The 16,603-nt window shown below is 35.7% G+C and overlaps 1 protein-coding gene across 23 annotated transcripts in view; it reads left to right on the top strand.

The window, feature by feature from the left end:
• Positions 1-6: 6 nt before the first annotated feature.
• Positions 7-16,603, top strand: part of C2CD5 (C2 calcium dependent domain containing 5) — a 65,886-nt gene continuing 49,289 nt past the window's right edge. For 11 of the 23 annotated variants that reach the window (XM_035311368.1, XM_035311340.1, XM_035311426.1 and 8 more), the window contains exons 1-8: positions 7-132; positions 3,316-3,402; positions 5,328-5,499; positions 7,814-7,909; positions 8,380-8,535; positions 10,010-10,208; positions 12,765-12,916; positions 15,810-16,004. In XM_035311368.1, coding sequence (XP_035167259.1) covers positions 43-132; positions 3,316-3,402; positions 5,328-5,499; positions 7,814-7,909; positions 8,380-8,535; positions 10,010-10,208; positions 12,765-12,916; positions 15,810-16,004 — 1,147 coding nt within the window. In that variant the 5' untranslated portion in view covers positions 7-42. Of the gene's footprint in view, positions 133-3,315; positions 3,403-5,327; positions 5,500-7,813; positions 7,910-8,379; positions 8,536-10,009; positions 10,209-11,653; positions 11,779-12,764; positions 12,917-15,809; positions 16,005-16,603 lie in introns of those variants that run through there. The other 12 variants (XM_035311472.1, XM_035311466.1, XM_035311451.1 and 9 more) reach the window with 3 other exon arrangements.

Raw genomic sequence — 16,603 nt, 5'->3', positions numbered from 1 at the left:
GGCGGCGGCGGCGGCGGCGGCGGCGGGAGCCGGCGGCGGAAGATGCCGGGCAAGCTGAAGGTCAAGATCGTGGCCGGGCGCCACTTGCCGGTGATGGACCGCGCCAGCGACCTCACCGACGCCTTCGTGGAGGTGGGGAGGGGATCGAGAGCGGGGAGCGCCGCCGCTCAGGCACCTGCCGGGCCCCGCCGCAACAGGCCCGCGGGGACGGACGCGGGCGGGGGGGGATAGAAGCAGAGGTGGTCCTGGTCTGTGACTCCGGGTCTGTGAGTCAGTACTTCCACCATACCATGCGTAACCCCGAGCGATTTCGGCAGCATTCAAGCGCTCAGAAACCGCGCTCGAGGAGAAACGTGTTTAAAAAGGGAATGGATGCTGCATAAACGCGTGCTTGTGCTATAGATAGTAACGGGCTGGCAAAGTGCTGCCCTGAGGTAGGGAGACAATGTCCTTTTAAACTGTACCAATGGAAGAAAATGTCCTTCTAGAACTGTATAAATAGAAAAAAGTGCGTATATTAATATCAAAACAGATTTGATTTGGTGTGTGTAAATTTGACTGCCACTACGTTTGCTTGGTGAGACAATTTATTGAAAATAAAGTGAAAATTTGTTTCTGACATGCTTTTCAATGGAGCTGAAATGCTGCATAGCTCTGCTGTCTTAAGTATAGGAAAACATGATACTTCAGTGTTTGTTTTCAGAAATTGCATCAGTAAGTTAAACTTATTATAGATCATAATTTAAATATGATTAATAGCTAATCTACAACATCTCTGATGTGTGTTAGTAGGAGGCAAGGAAAACAGAAGTAGGAAGTGTGGCTCCGAGTTTCATGTAGCCTGTTTTTGAGCTTCCTAGAGAAACAGCTCTCCTCTCCCTTCGGTCATTTGTTCCCAAACCTGCACCTTCTGCGCCAACTCTAGAGCGTGAGCAGCGGTGTGGCAGCATAGCTATAGAAATTAATCTGGTTAAACGCTAACTTAACAACGTCAAAGAGAGGACAATATACTCAGCAAGATCAATTTGCTTAGCTAGATTAACATGCAGCTTCGTGAATATCTTGGCACAAATAAGGCTGAAGAAATTCATAGATGGGGCCTTGCTTTTACGACCAGTGTTTAGGAAAAAAAATCAATGCGGGAATTACCCTTTGCTATGTGGAGTGAGTGTGGCTGCAGGTGAAGTGTGTCAAAATAAATTGAGCTTAAAACTGTTGTTTTATTTTTCTGTGTGAGGTTGCTGAAAGCCTTTACAAAACTTTTAAACTTAAAATGTCAAAAATGACAAGTGGAAGTAATATTGAAGTACTAGTTGCTTACTAGCCTTTAAATTCCCCTCTTAAAGATTCTAACATAAATCTAGAATCAGAAAAGAAATGAAAGGCTTTAGAGCTGTTACTTCAGGTTATGGATAACTTGCCAGCATGTGTAGTCTGGAGCAAATTAGCACAATTCTGCATCTGTGCTTCTAAATTTGTACAGTGGACAGCACTGCAGTGCTTGATTACCTCTGCTAGCTTTAATGAACTAACTTGACTACTGGCAAATTTTAGTTATAGTTGCCTGAGGCTCTGAGGGAGCTAATTTACTCCCTAGATAACATGTGAAATTAGACTGGGTGGAGCTCTGGGCTATTGCATGTTGGCAGCTTGTGTGTAAAATAGCTCTGTTAAAACTAGCATCATTATTGCTTTATTATACAGCTTTGTGCAATGAATACACATTCTGAGTAGTTATGCTGCTAGTTTTTTTCTATGCTTCTAAACTGAATTTACATAGCTAAATCTGTGTTTTCGTACCCCTTCTGACTTTTAATTTGAAAGCTTAGTTTGAAAATAGTATCTTTTCCAAAATCATTACTGTTTATTGAATCAAGTGGGGGGCCTCAATGAAGTTCGGTAGGGTTCTGTTGATCGAGGTGTGGTAATATACAGAGTTCGATGGGAACTTGTGGTCCGGTTTTGCAGCGCTTTCAGCTTTCTGAACTCACTAGATGTATGTATCTAAGTACAGAATCTCAATAGTTGCGCTACGCACATATGTAAAATAATGACCATATGCTGACACGTATATATAACGACATACGCTCATACTGATGTTTCATACTGAAACATCTAAGTATCAATACTTCCTTAGTTAGTGTTTTAAAAAATGCTATGCAGTGTTCCAAATCTAAGACTGAATTTAATCTCCAAGATCTATTTGCACTTTTAAAAAGATAACTGTATTCAGAATCCACAGTTGTCATTGCCTGTAGCATCTTTTAAATCAACACACATTATTTTTTTAAGAATCTTGAATACGTTCAAAAACTTTGAATATTTTTAAGTAACAACAGATCTTTGTTATAAGTTGAAGTACTAATTCTTTTGGGAGGTACCATTCACAGAATTATGAGTGTACATAATGGCTTGGAATGAAAGGTGTAATGAGATAAAACCTCTTAGATTATGTAGCATGGTTTCTTGGTGTATGGATCATCACAGAAACTCTGTTAGATGCTTTTTCAAGCAAACGGGGTGATCCTTAAATAGACTGCCGTGAAGACCAAATGGAGATTTCCAAAATACGTACCTTTAACTGCTTAATAGCCTTAATAGAAGTATGTAGAATATTTAATCTGTGTTAATTGAAGATTAGAGGGATATATATAGATATGTAGTCCCTCTGTCCGTTTTGCTGATATGCTTTCTGGAATTTTCTGTAAGAAGCAAGGACTAGAGCCTTTTAAGGTTCTTCCCCTTGCTACTGTGAATTTACTGATATGTGTCCAGCATGTCAAGACTGCAGTTCATGGAAATGGTTTCAGTTATTTTCTGGTATGTATCTATCAAGACAACATGTTTCAAGAAATAAGTTGACTAATGTTATTCTAGTTCTGTGTTTCTTTTATAACTTGACAGTAAATCTGATTTAGAAACCCTAGAGAGGTGAGTAATGGCACATAAACTATCAATATTTATATAGAACGCTTTTGCTTAAAATATTTCTAAAAAAAAGACAAGCAACTGCTAAGGTGATATACCAAGTGAATTTGAATAGCCAATGTAACTGCTATTTTTAACTAAAGTGATTGAGGAGAAAAAGAAATAATTTTGAAATTAGTGGGGGAGAGAGGTTTATTGGGAGTTTTGGTGATACATGTAAAGTTACTTCTACATGTAATGTAGATTCAAAAAGAAACTCACTGAAAATAACTTGTAGATGTTATTAAAACATGTATTTGAAATTATTTGCATGTGTAGATTTAATGAGTAACTCAGTTTCTAAATTACTAATTAATGTTAGTTTTTAATAATTGCCTATATTTTTAGGTAAAATTTGGAAATACAACATTTAAGACCGATGTGTATCCAAAATCACTTAATCCTCAGTGGAATTCTGAATGGTTTAAATTTGAAGTAAGTATTTTTTTTTTTTTTTTTTTTTTAAGAGCATGCCTATATCTATCTACATGGATGTTCTATTTTAGATGCCCTTGAAATATTTTCATTTCAGGGAGAAAATGGGTTTTGAGGAGTGAAGGTATTCCTGTTTAAATACACATGAAATCTTTCAGCATATCTACCTATGCGTAGACCTTTTTTTGCCAAAAGTGCTTTATTATATCTTTACAGACGGTTTAAAAAAGGCAAACGTGACAGAATGGATCTGATACAAATGTTCTGGGGGAGGTAAAAGGGAGGGAGGGGCGGGAAAGCATTTTCCGTTAAGCTTTCAGATACCAATGTGGGTATGCCTTTTTTTTTTTTTTTTTTTTTTTTTTTTTACTAAAGGTAGTTTTGAGGAAGGAAAGTTGGTTGGTATTTGGAATGTTACTTCAGCTTGCAAATAATGTACTTGAAGAAGAAAATGGAGAATTTGTACAAGAAAATTATAAAATAAATAGCTTGGACAACAACTATCGGACACTTTTTTCTCATTTCCTTATATAATAATGAGGGCAGTCAGCATTTTCCCATAACTGCTCATTTGTTTCTAGAATCTGATCAGTTGACCTTAATGAACTGAGTACAGTAGTATCATAGGTGTCCTTTGACGTTCTGCCGTGAACAACTGCATAGTTATTTGTTACAGCATTTTTGTTGCATTAAAAATAATAATTGTGTAGTGCCATTTAGAACAAATTAGTTGTTAAAACATTTGAATGTATAGTACTTTTTTTTTTATAGTGTTCAAAGATAGTATCATGATACAGTCATGTTTGTAAATACTAGCTACTATGTCACTATATGTGGATATAATGTTAGAAATACAGCAAATATAAAAAAGGTAAGTTTAGGAACCTTATTAATCAGCATGGAGTGCTTGATTAAGAGCATCTCTTAATTAGTAATCCATGTTGATTAGAAAAGTAGTACAAGCATAGTGAGGTTCACTCTGTTCTTTTTTTTCTATTTCAATTCCTTGGGTCTTTTTTGTGGAGTGGAAAGAGCTGAATGATGTGGAGGATTAACTCTCTTAGTAGAGAGAGTTAACTCTGTCAATAACAGAAGTCTTAAAATTCTATCTTTTCTTTCCCAAATCCATTTTTCCATGCAAAAAGAGCCAAACAACAACACTAAAAAAAAAAATACATCAGAATTCCACATTTGAAAGAGTAGAAAACCATTAACTGTTTAAGACATCTTAAGTGTGTGCATTTGTGTATAGTTTGATCTTTTTGCAACGCTGCGTTATAATTCTAAAAAAAGCTTACATGAGTCCTCACATGATATTTAGCAGAACTTATTTTGGTTTGTGATGTTTAGCACAAAGTTTTAGAATGCTTGTCTTTTATCTCCTAAAAAAAAAAAAATAGCTGAGGTATCTGAAGGTGGATTATTACCTCTATTTAGGGAAGCACATGTCTGAAATCACAGAATTTTTGTAGTGGGTTACATAAAATTTATTGCCTTTTTTAAGCCACCAGCCAGTTTGGAAGTGTGAGAACAAAACTTAAGAGTGTAAGACTTCAGAGTGAGATGCTTTGTCTTTTTTTTTTTTTTTTTTTTTTTTTTCCTGAAGAGTATGGATTGTGGGGATTGGTAAACAAACTAGAGAATGTAACTTAAAAAAAGTGGTATTTTAAAATAATGTCACCATAATCTTCTTTTTCTGTACTTCTCCAAGTGATAAGTCTAATTGCAGGATCTTAGCGTTCTGTGAAAGATAATATCAAAATAATACTGTGTAGATCCAGGAAATAGAAATCAGATATCTGTGTGTAACGTCATTGTACGTGACTAACTTGCCTCTTACTGCATTTGTTTTTCCAGGAGTGTTTCCTTGTGTGTTTTTTTTTTTTTTATATATATTCAAATTCCATGTCAATATTTGTTTCTAGGTAGATGATGAAGAGCTGCAAGATGAGCCTCTCCAGATCACAGTTCTTGATCATGATACCTACAGTGCTAATGATGCCATTGGCAAAGTGTACATAGATATTGATCCTTTGCTGTACAGTGAAGCAGCTACAGTTATTTCAGGATGGTTTCCAATTTATGATACCATCCATGGTAAGATATGCTAAGTTAAAAGTAAAACAATGTTGTTTGAGATGTAATCTGCTTCTTGCAATGTCCATTGCTGTAAGCTGGCTTTGGAAATCTATAATCGTTTTAGCCTTGGGAGCTGGAAAGCTATGGTTTTGGTACTTTTTTTTATTAGGTCTTCAGAAAGTTAAGAGTGCCATCTAAAATCATTGACAAAGTACTTCTACAATACTTTGCACTTTTGATTATACTTATGATTGTATATGAAAGATGTCTAAAACCTCTGGAATGAGAATTTCTGGCATAGTAGTTGACTGGTGTTCGGCAGAACTCCTTTTGTAGAATTTGCAACAAGTGGAAAACATCTTCACATGCTATTTAAAATAGTAACTGGAAAATTCAGATTAAAAAAAAATAAAAAAAATAAAACATGCTTACTCAATCACTATACGTTTACTAAAAGAATGTTCTCTTGCTGAAGTCACTTGGGATACGCCTTCCTGGGATGTTGCATAAACTTTGAGATGGAGAGACAGGATGTGACAAACACAAAATGCAGGGTGAAACTCCTTTTCCTTGCAGAAAGTACTCTCAGTCCTAGGTATATTTCTTCAGAATGTTTTGAAGGTATGCGAAAATCAAGTTAATGATGCTTTTGCCTTTGATTTTAAGGAAGCAGAGCTTTCATCCCAGAAAGTTAAGGTCAGTTGATAGCTAGTTAGCTTCTTGATACCTTATTGCAGAACATTTATGTGGTTATTATTGCTTCTCTAGTTTATTATCCAGTGGGAGTTAAGTGACTTAGCTATTTTAAAAGCTGGTTATAAGGCATAGATGGGGAAACATTAGTTGTATTTATTGTCATTACTGATGATAATTTTTATGTTTTTATTTGTAACAGTTATATTAAAGAAGGTTCTTGAGAAATATTGCATGCATTTTCTTATGCTTTTAGTTTATTCTTTCATATTGTATACTTTCTTTTGAAGTTAATTTAGGTGAACACTTGTCTCAGGATGTGCGCAACTTGTTTTTCAGAGAATTAGATTGCTCTATTTTCTAGGTCTGTTGGTACTTCACAGCTTTTTTTCTATTTAAATAAGAATTCTTATTTTTTCATGATTGTAGCAGTAGATTCTAATTATCTTGATGCTTGGCAAACAGCAATTAATGCTTCCTTAAAAATGTTGACATAATATTTATAAATATTTATTATATTGTTTTTGCACCCTAACATGATTATTTGTGGCAAATATGAGCCTGATGCACTTCCTGTTAAAGTAAATGGAGGCTTTTTCTTTTGATGTTTTGGAAGATAGTTCTAGGTGACTATTACAATAATGTCAGTCAGCGTGAATCTAATGCAATTGAGCATCAGATATTTCTGTAATAAAATCACAAGAGATCATATTCATCAAGTAGTTCAGTCCTCAGTATGTCAGAATCTATAATTACGTGAAAGGATTTTATTGGGGGGGGTAAGGTGAAAATAGGAAAATAAAAAATGAATGGCTGTGTTTAGAAGAAATGCTCTATTATTAATAAGATGTAAATGTAGCCAAAATACTGACCTTTACCTAAAAAAGTTTGTAATACCTTATTTAAAATATTCCTTCTCAACATATTTTACATTGCCTGCTTTCTGGTTCTTGGAAGAACCGTAACTTTTCATATTGGATTGAACTTCAGTGAGTAGCTTTACTGTGATCTTGAAATTATGTGAGGGAGAAAACTTAAAATTATCTCAACAACACCATAAAGCTTTTTATGTGGACAGGACTCTCGTAGTTTCAAGGCATCCAAGGTAAAGTTTCTACCGTTTTGTGCTGAGGATGTCTTGGGACAGCATTGCAGTACTTGGCTCTTCATTTCATTCCCTGTCTGCACTGATGATACAGGATGCAAGAGCAGAGAAAGCGCTTGCTGCAGCTGGAACCACTGCAACAGCAGGAGGCTGATGGCTTCTCTTTTCTCAGTCACATATTTGTATAAAATCCTGATTGCTGCAGCAGGTATTTGAGGACTGTTCCATGCATGGCTTCAGCCTCAAAGGCTGGACAGAACTAAAGCTTCCTCTGTGAGGGTGTCTCTGCAGCATGCCCGAGAGGCAAGGAAGTCTCTTCCTGCCCCTCTGGCCCTGGTTAGAATCAACACATTAGCTGTCAGTTTAAGCAAGCCGTTTAGCATGGTTAAATTACATTCTTTGCAGGAAAGCTAACTCATTTGTAATAAAAAGTACTTCAATTACTACTAATAAGGATTAATTAATAGGGCTAGTTTGTATTGTTTTTTGATATAGTTTCACATTTTTATTTTTTTTTCTTTTTGTTGTTGATAGGCATACGTGGGGAGATCAATGTGGTGGTGAAAGTAGATCTCTTCAATGATTTAAACAGATTTAGGCAGTCATCGTGTGGAGTCAAGTTTTTTTGCAGTAAGTAGAGGGGTGAAAAAAAAGAGAACCAAAGCTTCCCCCCCCCCCCTTCTCTTTGCCATTTCTGTCCTTTACCATCCAGTCAACCAGCTCATTCTATAAGCCCATTGCAGGTTACATTGACGCCAGTAGCAAATATATGAATTTGTTTAGTTTGCTTCTCTTCTTTAAATTTTTTATATTTCAAGTCAATGTAGGTAACTTTTTTTGCTGATCTTGCTGGTGTATATGAAAGTTATGTTATTTTGGGTGCAGGTTCTATTAAAAAGGTACAAAGTGAAAAGCTTTTGCTGTGGTATATGTTCCAGCATCTCCCAGGAAAAACAAAACAAAACAAAAAAACCTGCTTGGGTATGTCTACCGTTTAGTAGCTGAAACTGTCTGATGTAGAAAATCAAATTTTTATTTTTTTCTTTGAATTCCTGTTCTTAGATTCATGCCTTATGTCTTTTTGTATTTCTTTTTAACAGCTACATCTATTCCGAAGTGTTACAGAGCAGTAATAATTCATGGGTTTGTGGAAGAACTTGTTGTTAATGAAGACCCAGAATACCAGTGGATAGACCGCATTCGCACACCGAGGGCATCAAATGAGGCTAGACAAAGACTCATTTCACTAATGTCAGGTATTTATACATACACTATCATAGTTATTGTTGCTTTTTTAAAAAAAGTCACGATTTGAAGAAGTGACTTACTTTTGAGACAATGTTATGTATGATTTTTGGTATTAACTATGTTCGTTTTTTCAGTTCACTCTGTCTTGTATTTCTGACGATTCTCTTTTCCTAACTGAGGTCAAGTATGACAGACTTCCTCTTCTGAACTTTATGGAGTTTTAAATACAGTTTCTGTGTTATGCCACTTTACAGGATTAACATTTGCATATTCCTTGTTTGTATGAATGGTAGAGGTGGATAAAAGCACACGTGGAAGTAATCTGCTATGTTTATTAGTATTCGTGGCAGTGATTAAGAGGAAAAAACATAGACCACCTCATAGTAATACTGCTTCATGTCATGTAATACAGTGCTTACTACTGCAGTCATTAGTGGCCATTTCAAGAATCCTGAAGAACTCTCTTGACTCTTCAGAGAATGGCTTGTTTTACTTTGGCAGTCAGTCTTCCATTGCTATGAAATCTGAGAAGCATCATCATTCCATGATTTGTGATGAGTTACATGATTGATTTAGAACATGTTCCCAGGACGTTTCCTAGGTCTCTGTCATATTATGTGTTGAATACTGGAAAAGAATGCGGTTACAACCTTGGGTTGAATGGAGTCCGTAGTAATTTCAGCTTCAGTTCCTTCCACTGGGCTAGAAACTTTCATATTCTACTACCACTCTTACAGGTGTTTTACAAGACCAGTGCATTCATAATTTCAGTCTGCAGTTAAGTAATTTGCAATAGGAACCTGTTCCAATAAGGGTGAAAAACTTATAGAAGGCAGAAGTGATCATTTTGTTCCCTTCGATTTCTTAAACGAAAATTCCTAATGTCAATAATGTCATCTTCTGTGGCGATGAAGCTTTTTCAGTTTGTTAAAAGAAGATTTTTGTCAATCCTTCATTAAAAGATGATACTTTGCACTTAGCATTATCAGTGCTGTCTAGCTATGTGGATCAATGTCTCTGATTTTGTTGCTTAAATTAGTTTTAACAGTTTAGAGACTTAATATATATATATAAAAAAAGGCCTTTTCTCATGGATTTCAAAGATGTTGCTTTGGTCTGAAATGTATGAAAGAGTATCTAGAAACTTTTGTGTTCCAGCACACATCTTGACCATCTTTTTCTCTCTCTAAGTAAGTAAAAAAGGAAATAGCTAAAGAAAATTTGAAAAAAAGAAACATCTATGAAATAATATACGATGGTTGCAGTTGGAATAGATTTGGGGGGAAAGAGAAAGCTATACAACTAATTAAACTTCATGCTATGTTCCAGGAAGCGGAGGCTGTCACCAGTTAGTTGGCATATATAAATTTGAATCTATTGCCTGTTTTGTTCATCTGCAATTCCAAAAGCAGAGAGAACAATACCCACAAAAGAGAATAGGAAAAAGTCACTGTGATCAGCTCTTTACCTTCTGTTTTGTAGGTGAACTGCAAAGGAAGATTGGCTTGAAAGTGCTTGAAATGAGAGGAAATGCTGTTGTTGGTTATTTGCAGTGTTTTGATTTGGAGGGGGAATCTGGACTGGTAGTACGAGCCATAGGAACAGCCTGCACGTTGGATAAATTAAGTAACACATCAGCATTTTTACCTGCATGTAACTCCCCATCCAAAGAAATGAAGGAGTAAGTATGAATTAATAGTTTTTAGGGGAACAAGTTTCATCTCTCTTCATACTCACTCAGTTTTACATAACGAGTGTAATTTCCACCTGTCTCCCTTTCCCCTCCCCCCCCTTTTCCCCAGGAATTTGTTTCTTTTGTAGTTTTTTTTGTCTGCAACTCAGTTTGTATTCCACAATTTCAAAATGTTTTACGTTGGATTACTTGCATTATTTCTTTAGAAGCTGGAGTGGCAAACCTTAATGACTTTTTTTGTATTTCTGTTGCTAGCAAAAGTATTTCATATCATTGGGCTGGGATCCACCAATTTCCTAACAAATAATTCTGCATTGACTGTGTTTGTAGAACAAACACTTGGGTGAGGGCTTCTTACGATATACATTGTATACAAGATATTCTGATATGAATACAGTCAGGTTTCAGTGGCTGTGCTGAGCATATAAGAAAAGATGAATTTACCTTTGAGTTCACACAGTTCAGTAAATGGTTTAGAAAGTGACCGTGAAGTAGTGTCATCTTTTTTTGTGTGCTTTGCTTTTTACTGTTGATGTTTGGCCTGTTACAAGCGGGGCTCAAGTGTACTTGCAGAGAATACTGTTTATGATGAGAAATAGTATTTTTTGATCTCTTTTACTTATTGCAGCACCAAACACAGTTTGCATGCAAATTTTCAATGTGCAGAGAAATTAATAGATAAATAGTCGCAGTCTCTAAATTGTTGTTTGGATAAATTACCTATTTTCTGTTTGATAGAGCCATCCAATTTCTGGAAAGAAAAATGAGCATCAAAAAGCATATTATTTTTGTAGTGTTCCCCACCATCTTTATTAACTTGCTGTTGTGTTGTTACAATAGTAATCAGGCATTTTTTTAGTGTAGGCAGCAATATGCTCTGACTTCTCAAAATTATGGTTTTCTATTTCAAATCGTAGCTTGTTTAACTTGTCTTAATTTTAAAACTTTGCTATCAAGAAGGCTGGAGCATAAAATAACAGTAGCGATTAAAACAAACAAACAAACTGGACCTGGTAACCACCAGCTTAAAAGGCATTCATAAGTCACTCTGAAGTGAAATGTGAAAATTCCATCCCCCGAATAATCTATGTTTAGCAGCTTGGTAGTAGACAGAATGATTGTCCTTCAGTTCAAAAAGCGATAATGCTTCTCAAAGACAGCAAAGTCTACTAATACTTACTTATATTGGCTTTACTAAACTGATGCACTGTTGCCAAAGAATCTTCTTACATTCACAAGCTAGTGCTTAAGCTATTCCTTTCTCTCTATATTTCATCTGGACTCTTGCATGCTAGGAATTAAAATTCTTAGTCTGCTTAAAGTAAAAGATCTCCTCTAGCTAAAGCTCCCTTTAAATCATTTATAACATAACTTTGCAACCTGTTTGTATGTATTGTTTTCTTTTCTTCCACCCTGGCTGCAAATTCTCTCAGGTCTCCGCTGGTTCATCCGCCAAGCCATGGATGCCGCTCGACTCACAACAGTCCAATTCACACTGCTACTGGCTCACGACTTACTCAGAACTTCTCTGTGTCTGTTCCCACTCTCATCTACACTGGTACGAGACTGCTCAGACTCAAGAGCTGGGGAGAGACAGGCCACAGGCACAGTGGTCGCAAAGTGCAGGCAGGCAGGCAGTGTAGGCAGGTACCACCCATCTTTTCTCCCTCATTTTCTCATGGAGACACCTACTGTTGTCAGTGAAGATCTCTTCTGTGCAGCTGCTGAAACAAAGGGAGTAGTTTCTTGAAAGTTCATCAGTCTCTTCCACAAAGCCACACTCTTCATTTCTCTTTAATGGACTTACTTCATAAGAAATTAAGTAAAACTAATTTGATGCATCCGAGCAACATTTGCTGTGTTACAGTTGTTGGGGGAAATATATTTCAATTGAAGTTAATAATTGCTTTCAAGCATAATTCACATACAGTATGTGGGTTTTAAAATGGTTATAAGAAGGGTATGTGCCATTTGTGGAAGACACAGTTTTGGAGAGCAGGTAAGTCAATCTGTACATAAGTGAACTGTTAATATAGCTGTTCCCATAAAGATTCTCCTCTTTGCTCTGTTTTTAGCTGTAGCATGCTGATGATGCTATAGGATAAGGAAACATTTTTTTTTTTTTTTTTTTTTCTTAAAAAGCATATGTGTGTATATACATAAATGTATGACTATGTATAAACACAAATATAATTTGAAATCACTTTTTCTTTATTAAACTAACTCCAAGCATTTTGCATTTGACCAGATTTTTAAGCCACAAACTGTTTTCAATTTTTCCTTTTGCGTATATATAATCTTTTTTTCTTTGGTCCCATCTCATGCCTTTCACTTGGCTTAATTGTTTCATTGTAGATTATCAGCATCTATCTGTAGAATGCTGAGTGGGTAAACAGTGTTTGCCTTTGGCCTCATCCCCAGTCTTGCATCTAAGGAATAGCTGCTGGCCCTGCCCCAACCCTATCCTGGTGTTTGGATCATGCTGCTGTCAGCCAGGTCCTTTGACACAGGATTACTGAATGTGTTTCCACCTTCTTCTGGCAGGATTCCCTTCAATGAAGATCCCAATCCCAATACTCATTCATCAGGACCCTCCACCCCTCTGAAAAACCAAACCTATTCCTTTTCACCTTCCAAGTCCTACAGTCGACAGTCCTCTTCTTCTGACACAGATTTGAGTTTGACACCTAAAACTGGTAAGGCACTTCCACCCACTTTTGTGTTTCTCTTTTTATATTTTTATTCAACCCCTTTTTGCTTTTTGGCATTTAAGTTATCAAAATGATGTAGAAATTGAAAACTTCAGATAGCACATCTCATGCTTGAAAAAAGTAGGGTGAAAATTTAAATCCCACCTCAGGTTTCCACTAATATGGAAATGTCATTAAAATGACACTTCTAGCACAACTGTATTCAAGTCAAAATAAAATACCACAGAGCATTAATGGAGTCCTAAGCAACTGCCTTTTTCTGATTTCCTCCATTTCATATCAGATCATGGGAGTACATTTCTCACCATAATACAATAAGAGGCAGAGTATTCTTACTAAAACTGTTTAATTTTCAAGCACAATGTATTGTACTTTAAGTGTATTGTTGTATGTTTATCTCTGACTTTTTACTCCTTGCAAATGCCATAATAGAAATGGTGCAGCTACTGCCTGTTTAATCTCCTTGGTATATGGAAATAGCTTTACATACACAGTATAACTTTTGAAGGTAACCTAAATTATATTCTACCCATCTTCTAAAAGCATTTTTCTTTCTCCATTGATCTATCAAAATTTCTTCAATATTTCCTTCTTCCCTTCTTAATTTGTTTTTTAGTCTGTGGTTAGAATCACGTCAGTAATAATGTCAGCACAGTTCAAAGAATTGCATTCTGCTTATTCTCTGTTATGTGACCTGAGTTTTTGCTACTGCAGGGCTAAGTAGTTTCTAGATTTGTTTATAAAAGTTTGGTTGTCTTTGAAGTAGTGTTTTAAATTGTGGTATTTGAAGCTCAAATCAGTCTTGTCTCCATCTAATCATGACAGCTTTTAAGCGTATTAAAATAGTTGGTTCAGCTTTACTTGATAGCACTCCTTCCAAGAACTTAGAGAGTTTTTCCAAGCAGCTAAATTAACACCATTTGAATGTAGCATTTATATTAAATATTTTACCTAGTTTATTCTCCAGATTTCTGTTGAAAAATGTTCCCTGTTGGAAAGCTGTCTTTCCTTGTTTTGTTACCTCTGTCCTGTTTAAAATAAAGCAAAACCTGAAACCAAACAAATAAGAACAACAAAAAGGAAAAAAAAAGAAAAAAAAAAAGAAAAACAAACAAAAAAACAGAACAAACCAACCAAACATAAGAACAACCCCACACCACCAGCACTTTCTTTTTTGGTCCTTTTGTGTAAATAACCTTTGTGGAAAACCTATGATGGTCACTTGTGTAAAGGATATTATATGACCTGAGAACTACAAATTCTTGTTTGTTTTATGGAGTATTTGAAAGTGTTTTTTGAACAGATTTTCACGGTAAGGACTGTGTCATATAAAGGATTTAAATGCAGTTTCGATACTCATGTCTGTAAGTGTACACATTCTGAATTTACGAAGGCAGCAATTCACTGTGTGAATCTGTCAAATTTTTGAAGCTGCAACCTTACATTGTTACTGGTAATGTTGTCTGAGTGGGTGGTCTCACCTTCATTGAGTTCATTCAGAACTCAAACAGATTGTGTAATTGATACCTTTTATTTGTAGGGATTTTGAAGTATATAGAAAAGGCAGACCTATTTTCTACCAATCCTTTCAGTATTAAAGCTAACAGTAGATGTACTTTTGCTTGCTAGCAGTGTTTTTTTAGCAGCTTTTAATTCTGCTGCTGAAACTTGTCTTAAGAGGATTTTCTTATTACATTTAAAAATAATCTCCCTTGGTGCTGTGTACTAAATTTTGAATCTTACTTGCTTGAAAGAACAATATTTTTGTAACTTGTTTTACCTAAAATATGATGATGTGCGAAAGATGTTTCCATAACACACTAAATTCAGTATGATGCTTTTAACAATTCAGTGTGTGTGTTTCAGCATCCATTGTCATTTCTAAAGACTGTAACTGCTTTTCAGTGTGAAAGTTAGTAATGTTAGTATTAAAATAAATAGCCGTTTTTATTAACGTGACACACAAAACATCAATTTTGAGATAGCAGTTACTCAGATTGGCTGATGTGAAAATGAAGTACTTCCTGATTATTTTTTTCTGCAGTACACTGCAGTCTCTTTATTTCTCAGTCAGGAAGCTAGTACGTTCACATGCTTGAGATGGAGACTAACCTTGAAAAAGAGTGCAGATACCACAGTTTCACAATATGAATAACTAAATAGATCAAAACTTGGATATGCGTAAGCATCTAGTTTTCATTAGCTCCAAGTCAGGAGAATATTAGCCTAATGTCTTTTAGAAAACATTGTATTATCCATTGTGGCCTATGTTTGCTCTAAATAAAAGGGGAACTTTTTCCGTTCTGAGAAGGCTTGTTTTAGTGTGAAGCTTGATTTCTTCAGTGAGTAGTAGCCTATTTTATGCTGCCACAAGCTAACAGAAATATCAGACAAACAGCATTGCATATTTTAGTAAGGTAATACATTTTGATGTAGTATATGTTAGGAGGAAATCAAGAAGGTAGGAACTCCTTTTCTTTGTGAGACTGTACTATTCTATGAGATTTACGACTCCCACGAACTTTTTACACCTAAATAATGAAAATAATCAGATTGTGTGAGAAGACTGTGTTATTTAGTCTTAATTCTATACCACTTAATAAATTCTGTATAAAATCTAAAACAAATATCAGATTATCATGGCTTTTTAATAACACTAAATCATTTCAAAGTGAAATTAATTAGTTCATGATTTTTGATAACATGCTTCTCATTCACATCGTGTAGCTGTACTGTCATTCCATTTCTTTGTATGTTGAGAAATAATTTAGTGTGGGTTCATTTGGAGAACAAAAAAATTGCTTCATTTTGTTTTTTTCTGTTTCTTTAGTCGTCTTCTGAATCTACATCTTTTTGTCTCTATTACTTTCTTCCACAGCACCTTCCCCACAGGGACCTAGGATTTTCCTGTTTCCCAGCTCCCCTACACTCTCATGTGATTCCCCACATCTTAAAAAGTCCTGTCTCCTCCTCTCGGGGTCTAGCCTTAGCCCTCTACACTCTAGCCATGTCAGCCCAGTTGTTCTGAGGAAAAGTGTTTCTTTCACTGAAGAGCTGCTTCTGGCTGCTTCTGGTAGGATCAATCTATTATGGCCTTTTAAACAAACTTTTAAGAATTTATTGTTGCTATTTGATGTAGGGACACTTAACACACAGCCTTCTATAACCCTGTGTTTTTGTTAGCCTCTGAAAACTGCTGGCTACATGACTATTCATACCATCTCTCACCTCTGCTTTAGAAGCTTGCAACAGCTTCAGAACTTCTTATATTACAGGAATTGAAACACACATAGCTCATGCTAAAGAACTTTTTCATCTTCCCTCTCAATTTCCTTTGGTAATTGAACTAAAATAATTCCTCCTCCCCCCCATTCCCTTCAGTTTGTTGTTCCTCTGTTTTGCATGGCACATGCACATGCTCATTAATTCATTCATTTTTTTGAAGTCTGGCTATCAGATGGCTAGCAACTCTGCTCTTTTAATGTGTTTTAGGCAAAGTCCATACAGATTTTTTATTTGCACTGCCCTTTTTTCCATTCCACTGGCATGTATTATTTTCATAGATTTAAATTAAATAGTTGATATTACAACCTTTTCTTTCTGTAGAAGCTATTTTGATTAGTTTGTATTTTTGTTTGTTTCATGTCCAGTATTTGTACTGTCTGTTTTTAA

This window comes from Oxyura jamaicensis, chromosome 1, assembly GCF_011077185.1.
Source record: "Oxyura jamaicensis isolate SHBP4307 breed ruddy duck chromosome 1, BPBGC_Ojam_1.0, whole genome shotgun sequence".
Lineage (NCBI taxonomy): Eukaryota > Metazoa > Chordata > Aves > Anseriformes > Anatidae > Oxyura > Oxyura jamaicensis.
Note: the sequence above shows the minus strand (reverse complement) of the source record. Positions and strands in the feature narration are given on the sequence as shown.